Source organism: Felis catus, chromosome A3, assembly GCF_018350175.1.
Source record: "Felis catus isolate Fca126 chromosome A3, F.catus_Fca126_mat1.0, whole genome shotgun sequence".
Lineage (NCBI taxonomy): Eukaryota > Metazoa > Chordata > Mammalia > Carnivora > Felidae > Felis > Felis catus.
Window position 1 is genome coordinate 21,698,439 of NC_058370.1, and position 14,135 is coordinate 21,712,573.

The following is a 14,135-nucleotide window of genomic DNA, read 5'->3' on the forward strand; positions in this document are numbered from 1 at the left end:
TCTGCTCAGACTAATTACTTCTCTGTGTCAATGGATATGAAACTATACACTTTGGGACCATCCTAATGGCCCTGTCTTATGAACTAAAGTGGGTTTGCTGTGCTATTCGAAGGGATTTGATGTTATTACCAGTTTCATCTCAAATAGCCCAATAAGCAGCCTCTTCCGTAGAACACCGGCCTCTGTCCCTTCTCTCCCCTCCCTCGTGACCTCAGCCCACCATCCCTTCTGTCTCTCCACAGAGTTTTCCTCCACCTGATGAAGGTGGACCCGGACTCCACCTGGTTTCTCCTGAACGAACTTTACTGCCCGGAGCAGTTCACACCTCCCCACCCCAGCCTCCACCCTGTGCAGCTGCGGGGGACCACGGGACAGGGCAACCCCTATGCGGCCAATGTGCTCCGCCTGCTCCAGGAGCTTCAGTGACCCCACACACATACACCTGGATACAGCAGCATCCCCTGTCCCCACATGCGGGGCCGACCCCACCCTGGCCCGAGGCGGTGGCACGGCAGCAGAGAAGACTCCGAAGGTGGATTAGACAGCCGATCGATTTATAAATTGATCGATCACACAACTGCTTAGAAATTGGATTGAAGGAAAGTAGCTGACTGTTATTTATATTTCATACCTGGTGTTTTCAAATGACATTGTCTGGCAGCTCTAAGGGCTTAACTCCTTCGCTTACCATCTCCGAGGCCCCAGCTGCCTCCTGGGCCGTCCCCACCACATCCTCCCACATCGGAGAGCCTCAGGACAGGTGGCGGGGAGGGCCTCTGCTGCGCACTGAGTGTGTCCCCCGGGCATCTGACGACCATGTGGAGGTACCACGCATCCAAGACTCTTCAGAGCACAGCCCTGCATCACAGACACGTGCACGTCCTCTCCTCGAACAATGAGCTGGAGCCAGCTCTTTGTACCTAACCTGTTATTTGGAAGAAAATGAAATAAAGGCACCTCTTGGACGAACTGTATGATCAAGAGCTCACTTTAAAGTTTGTTATTTAAACTGGGTGATTTTTAAGAAATGCGTTTAAGTTCTTAGATGGATAATGCAGAGCCCTGGTATAAAATCCAAGCAGCACAAAACAGAAACAGTGAAAAGTCAGTCTCCCCTCCTTATTCGCCAGACATCTGGTTTCCCTCTCCGAAGACAAACACTCTTGACAATGTTTTGGATACCTGTTCAAGAAGAGATTGATTATTTTTTAGTGTTTATTATAGATAATAGTATACAGCAAGCCCTGTGTACCCATAACCCTGTTGGACCAGTCACCAGCACATGGCCAGCCTTCTTTCATTGCTACCCTCACCCATTTACCTCCCCAGCCCATCCAGTCCCTGGAGTATTTTGAAGCACATCCCAGATGTCCTATCCAAACCTTTTTTTTTTTTTTTTTTAAGTTATTTTTGAGACAGAGACAGAGTGTAAGCAGGGGAGGGGCAGTGAGATGGGGAGAGAGAAAGGAACCCAACCAAGCAGGGTCTACGCTGTCAGTGGACAGAGCCCGACGCCGGACACAAACTCACCAACCCTGAGATCATGACCTGAGCTGAAATCAAGAGTCGGATGCTTAACTGTCTGAGCCAGTTAGGCACCCCCAAACTTTTTTTTTAAACATAAACCCCAATAGCATCATCACACCTAAACGAATCAGCAGTGACCCTTTCATGTTGTATGCAATTAGATGTTTACATTTCCCCAGTGCGTTGAATCAGGATCCAAATAAGGTATATACATTCCTGTTATCTGTATGTCCCTTCATAAATCCCTTTTAATTTATAGATCCCCTCTCCACCTCTCTTTTCCCGCTAAGTTTCTGTTGAGGAAATAAGGTCATTTATCCTACAGCATTTCCCACAGTCTGGATTTACTGATTACATCCCCGTGGGGGTCATTTCACAGGCTTCTCCTGTCACCTGTATTTCCTGTAAATGGGAAGGCAGAACAGGAGGCGTGATCCGGTTTGATTGTTTTCATTTTTGTTTTTGGCAACACTCCTCCATAAGTGGGATTATTTACTTCCATCAGGAGGTGTATAATATCTGATCCCTTATGAGATTGGCAGTCACTGGTGATCCTCGCCTGGATCCACTCACTCGTTAGGGAATGCACAGTAGTGTTTTCAGTCCCACCACACCAGCTTGCTTTTAGCTAGAGTACTTGTGTAAAGGGAACCTTCCCTTCATCAACCATGCAGTAACCTTGAGGGAGTTTATGTAGAAAGGCAGGATAAATACTCAATTTTTTTTTTTAGCTGAGGGATTTAAAACACAGATTATGTAAATTTAGGTACACAGCCACAGACACACACACATACACACACACACACACACACACACACACACACACACACACAAATGTGCTGAAGGATCCTACAAATGATGAATGCATCCTTACCAGATGCATGGTGAGGCACCATCTAGATAACTTCTCCAGTGATGCAGATAATCCCCAAGATCTATAAAACCCAGAAGGCAGTTGGCATGGCTCCCAACCAGTCTGGAGAGGCCCCTCATTTCTTTTTAGGGTCTTTCTCTGCAAGGGCAAAGGATGTCCAGCTTGGGTCTAGGTGGCGGCAGCCTGACTTCTGGTCTGGGTCATCAGGGGCCCTCCCTCTCTTTGGGCCTCAGCAATCCCGCCTGCAGAGTGGAGAGAATGGACCAGAGAAAGAGAGCTTAATTTGGGGGATTCTGGGTCCCTCCAGGGGGAATCTGATGACAGGACCCACTCTTCCCCCATCACTCCCAGGCACTGCGTCCTCCAAGACCAGTCAGGCACCGTCTCATTGCTTACAGGGTCCGCCTAGCTGACCTCACAAATTCTAGGTAAAATTCTAGAGACTTCACCTATGACCCCGTGGGGATCCCAAGTGAAGAACCCCTGAGAGAGAGAGAGAGAATCGCTTAACTCTATTCCACTTTAAAATTCTGGGATGATTTCCTTTGGGAAGGGGGGGGAAATGCCCTCTAATTGAGAGTACTGTAAAAAGATTCACAGCATTGTTCCTAATTCCACCGGGGACGCAAAGTGAGAGGCTAATTCAATCTCTAGGTCCTGACAAATGAGAAAACAGGTCAGAGAGGTGGTGTGACTTGTCGTGTATTTCCAGGCTTCCAGTGCGATTAAAGTAGCCTGCCTTCCCCGGGCGCCTGGGCAGGGCAGGCCATAATGGTGTGCCAAGAGGGGCGGGGGGAACACGCACACACGTCCTGTGGGCTCTCGGGAGGCTGTCCCGGAGATAATCCGCGTGGGAGGACTTGCCACGGTGTTCCAAAACCCATCTCCCCCTCAAAGAGTAAAGACATCCTGAGTTGCTTTCATATTCCTGCAGGCAGATTGTTGCACTTGATTAAAAAAAGACAAAACAAAACCTCATTAGAGTGCCTCTCCGGTTAGTATTCTACCCAAGCAACTTTAATTTGAACCCGTCCAGCTGACTCATTCCAGTCCTTGTTTACGTGGGCTTCTCAAAGCGATCGTTGCCCCCTGTGAAACCCGGCTGGTGCAGTGACGGTTTTTCTTTCATTCAGCGTTTCTGAGTGTTGGTTTGGCTGGAGTTAAGGGTAGGTCCTGAAAGGCCTCGAGTGTCAGGTGGAGACTTTGAGCTCTGATCTGTGGGCAGTGGGCGCGTCCTGGGGGATGCAGGAAAGCACAGACATGGATCCAGTGCTGTCATGTTTCCAAATGTTTAGCATAGTGCCCGGGGCGTGGACACTGCATCCTTTCGCTTCCGTCCACCCGGCCCTTTCGCTCACAGCTTTGTTAGGATGCGATACGTACTCCCCTGGACAATTACAGCTGACGAAGTAGATGGTTAAATCTCAGAACAAACCACCCAGGAACTAAGGAGAACCCCAGCAGAGGAGGGTAAGACCCTGGTGGGACAAGGAGACTTTTGGCAGGAAGAGAGGATAAAGGGCATTCCAGACGCAGAAAGTGACGTGCCGGAAGGCAGACGGGGATACTTGCCAATATCTGCTTATCTCATCATAACTCCTTCCATTGCCACTGACAGGAAGACCCAACTCAGACTGGCTTGAGCAGAAAGAAACATCTTGGCTCACGTAACCAGCGGGCTCTCCTGGCTCCAGATCCCAAAGCCAGGCTCCGTATTTTGATTCTGTTTTCCGCATCCTTCTCTAGCAGCCTCTATCAAGTGTCCAGGATGGCCAATAGTTCCAGGCTTCTTTCTCTGAGTTTTAATAAGCCTAGGAGTGTGTGCACCTCCTCCTGGCAGTTCCAAACTCAAGTCCTAGGCTTAGCTCCTCTCGGCTCAGCCCGTCCTTTGCCCCACCCCAAACCAAGCATTGTGCATCCAAGCAGGTTTTGGCAAACTTTCTCTGTGCAGAGCCAGATGGTGAATATTTTAGGCTTTGCAGGCCATAGGATCTGTGTGGCATTTTCTTTGATTTTTTTTTTTTTACAACCTTTTAAATGTGTAAAATCCTTACAAAATAAGCCGTGAGCCATTATTCTGCCTGTGGACCATAGTTCGCTGCCTCGTATACGGCATTCTCATAGCAGGCCTGGAGACAGATGCTCAGGTCAGCTCCCCCAAACCAAATGGAGGCCGAGCTGGGGTGGAGTGGTTTCCCCTAAAGGGAAGGACCGCAGTTGGTTACCAGGAAGAGATGCGGAGTGGGCAGTGGGCACCAGTGACAGCTACCACCCCGTGTCTGTGGCAGGTGACCATTATGGCCCGGCGGTCTGGGAGGGTATGTGTTAGCAGGTGTGGCTGCTGAGGCCACATTTATGAAGGGCCTTGAAGGCCAACCTAGGGATTCCAGCCGTAAGAGATCAAGAAGTGGCCTTAGAAGGTTTTTGAACAGGTGAGTAATGTATGGAAAGCAGCGTTTTAGGAATATTCATCTCGTGGCAGCATCCAGGAGCAATTGGAAGGGAGAGAGACTGGCGATGAAATTGTGTTCCCGAAAGTCCCAGGACGAGAAAATGCACCTCTTCCATCAACCCCAAACTGTTTGACGTGCCGTGGTTCATGGGCAACTTGAGGCACATAAATATGTGCTTTAAAGTTTAAAAGTAAGAAGTGAGATGAATGGAGCCTCTGATGAGGCTTCCTCCAGCTCGTGCCGGAGAGTTGAGAAGCCCTAGAAATGATTTTCCGCAGCTCCAGCCGTGATGAACAGTGCGGGGGCCCCTCTCCCTTTGTGTGACTTACCCCAGCTTCTGTGTCGGGCTTGATTGGAAGCAAAGTGCCCATACTGCCTTTCCTCCAGAGTACGGAATAGAGGCCAAATTTCGGAAAATAATTCTGAGTGATGGCTGACTCTGTCGAAGCGTTGATTGCTTTATAAATGGCATTCTCCTCTCTGCGCCCCCCCCCACCCCCTGCCACCACTGAAGTTTGGAGGCAGCGGCTTTTCAAATTACGCTTGAAAAGCAGCCTGATTTCCCCCAGGAATCATCTCCTAGATTAGGAGCTGTTCTACCTTTTCCGACAGTTTTACCCAGAGTACAAAGCCTGTCTGCAAAGGGCGAGGAGGGAGTGGTGCTGTCCTCCCTTCAAAGCCTTCAGCACAAACCATTTTTGAAAATGTCTCTCACTGCAGCCATCCCTCCCAGCGTCCGGGGCTGCCTGCTTTTGCAACAGGAAAGGGTTAAAAAGCACTGATGAATGGCTGCCTCCAGCCCCCACCCTTCCGCTTTCCCTCCTTATATAATTTGCCATTCTTTTTGCACAACAGCTCCTGGGTCTCAACCTGCTCTCTCAATCAGTACCCTCACGTCCTCAGCTTCCTCCCACACAAGCGGGCTCAGAAGTAAGGAAAGCACCTTTCAGAATCTCTGAGGCCGTTTCCAAGGGAGAAGACGTTGGTGGGGGGAGAGGTGGAGAGAAGTAGTAGAGAAGAGTCAGAAGTTTCTTCATGAAATAAAAATATTGCCTTCCCTGAGGCAGGGTGGGGAGTAGACAGACCTTGGTGCACCCCCTCCCCCTTTGCCCCATCTTTGTGTCCTTTCTCACCTCATGGAGCCCATCCAGGACTCTCACACATTCCACCCAGGACACTGCCCAGTTCCCTAGGAGAGGCCAGAGATTCTAATTGAACTGCGCTACAGCTCACAGGTGACCTTGGGCACCCCCTCCCCCTCCCTGGGCCTCAGTGTCCCTGTCTGCCCCCTAAAGGGTTTGAACCAATCAGCCTCCAAGCATTGTTCCACCCCCTAAAACATCTGTGACTTGATAATAAAGTGTTGGCAAGTGTGTGGGGAAACGGATATGTAAGTCGCCACAAGCTTTTCGGAGGTCAAAATTGGCAGCGTTAGCAAATCTGAATGTGTGCACCTTTCGACCGGCAATTCTGCTTCTAAGAATTTAATGCCCACACGTGTGCACAAAGATGTACATGCATAGGCAATTCACTGCAACATTGTGATTTACAGGAACTTGCAAGTACTGAATGTCCAGTATGTGCCAGGCATTATGCCTAATGCTTTACATTAATATCTCAAGAGACTGGGTGCAAAAGATAGGAAATAACCTAATCATAGAACATAAACATCCATCCAAAAGAGGCCAAAACATCCCGTGTACCTCCCCCCTCACAACACAGAAATTCTAGTGAACCATTATACTGAAGAATGGTGCCTCCAAAGTGAAATGTTACTGTTAACTATTTTGTAAAAGCAAATATTAGAAATTGAAAAGAAGGTAGGAGAAGAGCTTGGGGAGGGAGGGACTGGTTAAATAAACTAGGGTACATCCCTGTAACAAAATGAGTAAAGCAGCAACAGCTATCAGAATTTAAAATGCACACACCCTTTGACTCAGCAGTCCTGCTCTTAGGAATTTCCTTGTCCATGTGCAAAAAGGATGAACAAAGTGTTCGTTGAAGCATTGTTTGCATAAATAAAAGGTTGGAAACAACCTAAAGTTCCATCCAGAGAAGCCCAGCTAAATAAGTTCCTTACCCACACTTGCCGTGTGGTCTTTAAGAAGAAAGAGCTAGTTCTCTGTGTATATCTCCAAGGTACGTTATTAAAGAAAATGGCACGCAGAACAATGAAACTATTTGTGGGGGATGGGGGCACTTTATGTGTGGAATTTCTCTTAAAGAACACCCAAGTGGCAGCCTCCAGGAAGGATAACAGGACCAGTGCTGAAGACATCTTTTCACATTATGCCCTTTAGACTCTTCACATTTTTAAACCATATACCTGTGTAACTTATTCACTCACAAAAATTTTTATTATTAAAATGTAAGACATTCGTGAGTCTACAGTTCTATGGTAAACTCACATTGTGGTGATAGGAGCCTAATGTCGTCGGGGTCTCCTCTTCCGTGCTTTGCATTTCCCAAGTGGAACCAGGGCTGGAGTTGGGAGGGGGCATTGCTTAATCCAAAAATGCAAAGGGATCTTGGAGAGGATCTCTTCAGGAGATGGCTGTGCACTGTGCAGGCAGCACCCCTGCCCCACCGTGGCTCCCGTGTGCATACAGGAAAACCATTTCCCATCTATGCCCTAGCTCATCCGAGTCCCTTAGAACCCCAAGAGAAGCAGGTCGAGCATCAGAGCTTTTCGTGACTTCCCAGACAGAATTTAGGGCTCGTGCTCAGTGCTCTCAAGGCATTGCTGGATGCTCTGTGCCCTGCCACAGTTCTGTCCAGGGCTTGGGGGCTTGCAGCCTTTATCCCCCCCCCCCCCCCCCGGTTAAGGGGTTGCCTTCCTGACTGCATCCTCAGCACCTTGGACAGGGCTGTGGTTTGCGCCTTCCTCTCAACATTAGGATGCCCAAACTTTCCAATGCCAAGCCCCAAAACACCAAGTTAAAGACAAAGGTAGGATTCAAACCTGAGACTGCTGACATCACGTGATCAATTATATCAAGTTTGTGCAACAGGATCCAAAATCTGCAGAATGGAAACCAATTCAACAAGCATTTTTCAAGGCTTTCTATGTACCAGGCCCAGAGATAAAAAGACATAAATGCTGCCTCCTAGGGGCTAGGCTCAAAGGAGCGCTAAACAAGACATGTCATGAGGAGGCAAGTGTAAAGTCTATATTAGGAGGAGGTCAGAAGCAACAGTTAAGAGCATGGTCTCTGGAGATGGACAGCCTGGCTTTGAATTCTCACCCTGCTGCTTTGGGCAAGTCTCTTCATAACTCTAAGCATTGATTAAATGGGCATAAAAAATATACCTCCCTGGGAGCATGATAAGAAACTGACTGATAAAGTGCTGGACTCAAGGCCTGGCCCCTGGGCAGCGCTCTGTAGGAGCTGGTCATCATTATGAAGATGATGATACGTTAGAGGTAGAAATGGCAGCACAGAGGGTGAACTGAAAGGAAACTGGGAGGCTTCCTGGAGGAGAGGCCATCCAAGCTAGCTTTGCAGTATTTGCCTGTCAGACACAAAGGGAAAGACCCCTCTGGGTAGAGGAAACAGCATATACAGAGGCTTACGCAGCACATTCAGGGTGTTGCTCATGTCAGTGGGAGGTAGGAACCATAAAGAGTGAGGCTGGAGACAAGGATGAAGCTTTGGGAAGAGAGCCTGGTCTGTTCAATACCCCTGTAAAAATTAGTAATGGGAAACCACTAAAATGAAGGTTTCAGCAGGGGGAGCTCTCATGCCCTACCACTCAGTCAATTGCAGACCCAAAAGGAAGAAACACATTTGACCTCATGCAGACTTGACCTTGCAGGTGGATTCTACTCCACTACTCCAGTGGAGGAAGAGATTCTTTCCTTATCCCCCCAGCAACAGCTCCACCAGTGAGAAGCCAGCACACTTCAAACTTTCATTTTATTCCAATGGATTTTTAGTTCATAACAGCCTTTCTGGCTTGCCCCTTTTCTCCTTAAAAAAGTGTGCCTTGGGGCGCCTGGGTGGCACAGTCGGTTGGGCGTCCAACTTCAGCCAGGTCACGATCTCGCGGTCCGGGAGTTCGAGCCCCGCATCGGGCTCGGGCTGATGGCTCGGAGTCTGGAGCCTGTTTCCAATTCTGTGTCTCCCTCTCTCTCTGCCCCTCCCCCGTTCATGCTCTGTCTCTCTCTGTCCCAAAAAAATAAATAAACGTTAAAAAAAAAAAAAAAAAGTGTGCCTCTCCTTTGTTCCCAACTTGCCTATGGTTTTGCCACAACTTGTTTGTCCCAGATTGAAATTCTCTTTTATTCCCGAATAGACCCATCTTTTGCTGGTAAAAAAAAAAAAACTGGTAGTTTTAGTTTTCAGGTTAACACCCCAAAGGTGGGCCTGGGCTCTACTGTCAGGGGACATCAAAAAGATGCCTGAGGGAGGGATTGGTAGCATTCCCCCAGGAAGTTGTTCTCTGGGGCTTTTCTGCAGGCCTCTGGTTGGGTGAAGGGCAGAGCTCACCCTTGCCATGCCACCCCCAAGCCCCTTGTCCCCCATTCCTGAAGCCTGTGGTGGGGGCAAAACAGTCCTGCCAGAAGCGAAGTGCACAGGCTCTGAAGGCAGACTGCCTTTGCCATTTACACAGTTAGGGGTTCAAGGCAGGCCACCCCAAAATGGGCCACTTTGTCATGAACATTATTTTGAGTTAAAAGCAATAAAACCCCAGCAGATTCAGGAAAAGCTTTTTACCTTCTCCTCAACTGCCTGCTTATACTGGGAAGAGGGTTATTCACAGAGATTCCTTCTTACCTAAGAAACTTATTTCTATAACAGGACAACCTTTGTTTTCCAAACATCTCTTCTCATCTTCCTGCTAATGGTCTTTCTCTCCTTTGTATCCTCAGATCCCCTACTGCTCTCCTTAGCTCATATGAGCATCATATTGCTTCACTGTCTTCAGAATTTCCATGTGTGTGTGTGGACTCCTCATACATACACTATTAAAGTTTATTTTTGCCTGTTAATTTGTCCCATGTCAATCTGATTCTTTGTCCAGCTAGAAGAACCTTGAAGGTCAGAGGAAATTCTTCCCCCCCAACACCAGCCGTGTGATCTTTGACAAGTCAGTTTCTTCATCTGTAAGATGGAGATAATAATGATATCTCCCCCAGTAGAATTTTTTTGAGGATTCAGTGATTTAATGCATGACGAGCACCGAGTACTGAAGCTAGTTGGCACTCAGACAAACATAACTGTTTCTTTTCTGCAGAGCTACCGGCCTCCTGGGAACATTAGGATGAGTAAGACCCAGGAATGGCAGACCCACCTGATGAAGCCTAAGATGGGCAGAGCACCCATTTCTTTTTCGAGGGTCAAAGATGTCTTCCTGAGGATATGGCTCAGCATGGGCAAGAGAAAAGGCCCCGGGCAAGAGCTGCTCCCCTCCGACTCTCAGTTTCCATACCTGCAAATGCAGGTAATAAGGGCTACCTTGTTGGTTTGGCTGTGAGGATTAAATGGGCCGATGCAAAGCAAGGGTGGGCCTGTGAGCACCCTCTAAGCATGGGCTGCTTGCTTATGAGGAAAGAAGAGCCTGTTTGTTAATAAGACCCTAAGAGTTCAAACCAGTGGGGCTGCTGGGTAGCTACTTCCTTAAAATAGACTCCCTCCTCCCATAGCCTTCCAGGGAGGATAATACCAAGGTATGAGCTGACATTCCTGACTACACAGCTCCCTCTAATCTTCACTACTAGCCATGAGATTAAACATTGTGCCCATTGTACAGGGGCAGAACCCGAGCTCAGCTGAAGAAACAGGCTCCTCCTGTGAGAAAGGACTAGGGTCCTAGCCTAGGGTATCAACAACTTGTGAGCACCTGCTTTGCTGACATCTGGGAGGTCTGTACAAAAGAGGGGTGCAGCCCCTTGAATGTAGACTCCAGTGTGGGAGGCCAGACTTCCCTGAGAAACATTTTCATTTACTAATGGATTTAATGAGTGCAGAACTTCCTGTTTTAAACAAACAAGTGATTAGCATTGACTACAGAAGTGAAAATGGATCCTAATGAATTGCTAATTAGCCTCCTCCTCTTCCTGGGGTCTTTAGCTGGTAAATTCCCTCTCTGGCTACCGGGAGTCTTAGTCAGTCCGACTGGAATTCACTCATTTGTTGCTTCATTGTTTTATTCATTCATTAATTTTTTTTTTCATTCATCATACATTTCTTGAGGATCTGCTGTGTGTTGCTGTGAACTAGACAAGCAAGATTCCTTCCTTACAGTCCAATGGGGAAGGCAGTATTAGCTAACTGTACAGTCCAATGGGGAAGGCAGTATTAGCTAACCGTACAGTCCAATGGGGAAGGCAGTATTAGCTAACTGTACAAACATATAATGATGCAATTATAGGTCAGGGAGCTGGGGCAAAGTGCAGCAGGAGGACTTGTTCTTGCCTTGGGGCAGGGGGTGGGGTGTCCCTCAGGGAAGGCTACTTACAGGACAGGTCTTTTGAGCAAAGACCTGAAGAGGAAGTAGAGGGGTACCTGGGTGGCTCAGTCAGTTAAACGTCTAACTTGATTTCAACTCAGGTATAATCTTACTGTTAGTGAGTCCAAGCCCCCTATCAGGTTCTGCACTCACAGCCCAGAGCCTGCTTGGGATTCTCTCTCTCGCCCCCTCTCTGCCCCTACCTTGCTCGTGCTCTCTCTCTCTCTCAAAATAAATAAATGAACTTTAAAAATTAAAAAAAAAAAGAGTAAGTAGGACTTAACTAAATGGAAGGAGAAAAGAAAGAGTAGATGAGTGTCTCCGACATCCAGAACACTATATACAAAGGTCCTGTGGTGGGAGGAAGCAGGATAAGTCTGAGTAAAAGGAAGAAGGTTGTATGAGAAATGTACGGGAAACATATGGTTTTGTGTGTGTGTGTGTGTGTGTGTGAGAGAGAGAGAGAGAGAGAGAGAGAGAGAGAGAGAGAGAGGGAGAGAGAGAGAGAGAGAGAGAGAGAGAGAGAGAGAGAGAGGTGAGGCTAGGCTAGGGTTAAGGATGTTGATCTTCCTCCTTTATAGCAGATGGTGCTGAGAGCCCAGCCCATATTCTGCGAGTCTTACCCCTTCAGTGTGCTCCAGCCAACTTCCAGCTGCCCCGTGTTTGCATCTCTTTGCCTGAGGACTTTACAGCTAAGGAAGCCCTTCTGTCTTAATACTTTGCAGGCCAGAAGTCCTGGTGAATTAACACTCTGGAAGCAGGCCTCAGCCAATGACTGAGGAAGCTGAGGCATAAAAACCACAACTCTCCAGCCTTTGGGCAGGATGATTTTGAGATGTGTGCTCTGTCTTGGCTCCCAGAGCTTCCCAGTAGGATGGAGCCCCACTTGCTCACAACGGTCACTTGTCTGACAGTGCACACTTTCCTTGTCTCACTTCCCCATTCCCCTGCTGGTGCTTCCTGGGATCACCCCCAGGCAAACTCCTTGCCCCCACTGTTTTGGCCTAGCATTTGCTTCTGGAGGAACCCGTGCTAAAACTCCTTTAAACAAGACACAGATATATTTCCTACACTTCTCTGTACTCTGGATGCCTGGATGCCTTCCTCTCTCTCAGTTGCTTCCCTCGCAGAATCTGGGGCCCATGGACCATAGTGGCCCAGCTGAGGTCTGCCTGGCATGATATAGACCAGCCCTATCACCTGTCTCTTTCTTGGTACTCTGCCTCTGTTAACGTGACCTGAGATGTCTTTCCTCTGGAACGATGCTATTTGATAGAACCTTCTTCAGTGATGGAAATATTCTCTATCAGTGCTATCCGTTATAGTAGCCATTAGTTATCTGTATCTACTGAACATTTAAAAAAAAATTTTTTTAACGTTTATTTATTTTTGAGACAGAGAGAGACAGAGCATGAACGGGGGAGGGGCAGAGAGAGAGGGAGACACAGAATCAGAAGCAGGCTCCAGGCTCTGAGCCGTCAGCCCAGAGCCCGATGCGGGGCTCAAACTCACAGAAGACGAGATCATGACCTGAGCTGAAGTCGGACGCTTAACCTGAGCCACCCAGGCGCCCCTCTATTGAACATTTGAAATGTGACTGATACAACTGAGGAGTTGAATGTTTTATTTAATGTATTCTATTTTATTAACTTCAAATAGATATATGTGGCGGGTGGTTACTGTCTCGGACACTCAGCTCTGAGACTTGCCTTACCCCCTGTAGGCTGCTAAGCTTCCTGGAGCCCAAACCTGATAGACTGTGAGAAGGGCAGCCAGGTGGACCCAGCTGTCTGCACTCAGTGCAGTGATAGGATCTGCCAGAGCTTCCTCAGGTAGGTCACCCAGGGCCCCAGGAAGGTTAGCGGTATGGGCCCCCAACGGATCCCATCATTAACTCCTCCCTTCTGCAAAGGCCCCATCCTTCAACTGCTCCCTACCCCCTGTACCTGGAGCAGACAGCCCTGAGGGAGGAGAACTGGGTGGCTGGCCTGGGGGCAGGGAGTTGGGCCTGGTGGTGCTGAATGTACGCCTCTGCTATCCCCACCAGCCTGGCTTTCTTTTGTATAGTGAATTGAAAATTCCTCCGTAGAGTTGAGGAATAAACATGTTTTTCAAATAATACAGTGTACTGAGCCTGAAGTACCTAGAATTCAGGACAAAGTCAGGCTCGCAGTGGGGCCTGCTGGAAGTGATCCAATATCTATCTTCCCGTTCCTCTGAGTACAAGAACGCTGCTATTCATCTAGGCACACAGCTGTCAGAATAAAGGCCATGTTTTCTGGTGTCCCTTGCAGCTAGATGCGGCCACGCGACTAAGTTCTGTCCCACGACAGGTAAACAGAAATGATCTTCATTGTCAAACAAGTGTCTTTTAAAGAGAGAGCGTGTACCCTTCTCACCCTTTTTCTCGTTCCTGCTGGCTGAAATGCATACCCAGTGCAGGGAAGGAGGGTGGCCCTCTTGAACTGTGATAAGAAGCCTGGCTGAAAGGATGCTAGAGCTCAGGGTAGAAATGCCAACTAGTTCAAAACAAGGGTTTTTGTGAAATTTAGGGAAGGAGAAAACAGGGCTCCAAAAAACTTCCTTTGGTTAAATAAGATGCAGTGGGTCTAAACTTTGACCCAGCCCTTACAAGCTGTTAATGTTTGTCAGAGGCAAATCCCTATTCATTTACAGAGTGTGTGCCATAAACCAAGACCCGTGCTAGGCATTGGGGATGCAGCAGTAAACAGGACACTTAAGAGTCTGTGCCCTCACAGAGCTTCATTACCATTCCTGGCATTTTCTAGCTCAGTCTACATTCGCAAGTGTTTTTATAGTCACCTCCA

The 14,135-nt window shown here is 48.1% G+C and overlaps 1 protein-coding gene and 1 long non-coding RNA gene across 2 annotated transcripts in view; one reads left to right on the forward strand and one right to left on the reverse strand.

Annotated features, from left to right (window-relative positions):
- The window catches only part of TTI1 (TELO2 interacting protein 1), a 45,226-nt gene extending 44,252 nt beyond the window's left edge, over positions 1 to 974 (forward strand). The window contains exon 8 of the mRNA XM_003983479.5: positions 243 to 974. Within this exon, the coding sequence (XP_003983528.2) occupies positions 243 to 426 (184 nt within the window). The 3' untranslated portion in view covers positions 427 to 974. The remainder of the gene's footprint in view (positions 1 to 242) is intronic.
- On the reverse strand, positions 975 to 6,119 carry LOC123384313. The gene is made up of 3 exons (XR_006595199.1): positions 5,988 to 6,119; positions 2,402 to 2,643; positions 975 to 1,182 (listed from the first exon to the last, which is right to left on the reverse strand). It is a non-coding gene; the product is annotated as an uncharacterized LOC123384313 (long non-coding RNA).
- Between the last annotated feature and the right edge of the window lie 8,016 nt (positions 6,120 to 14,135).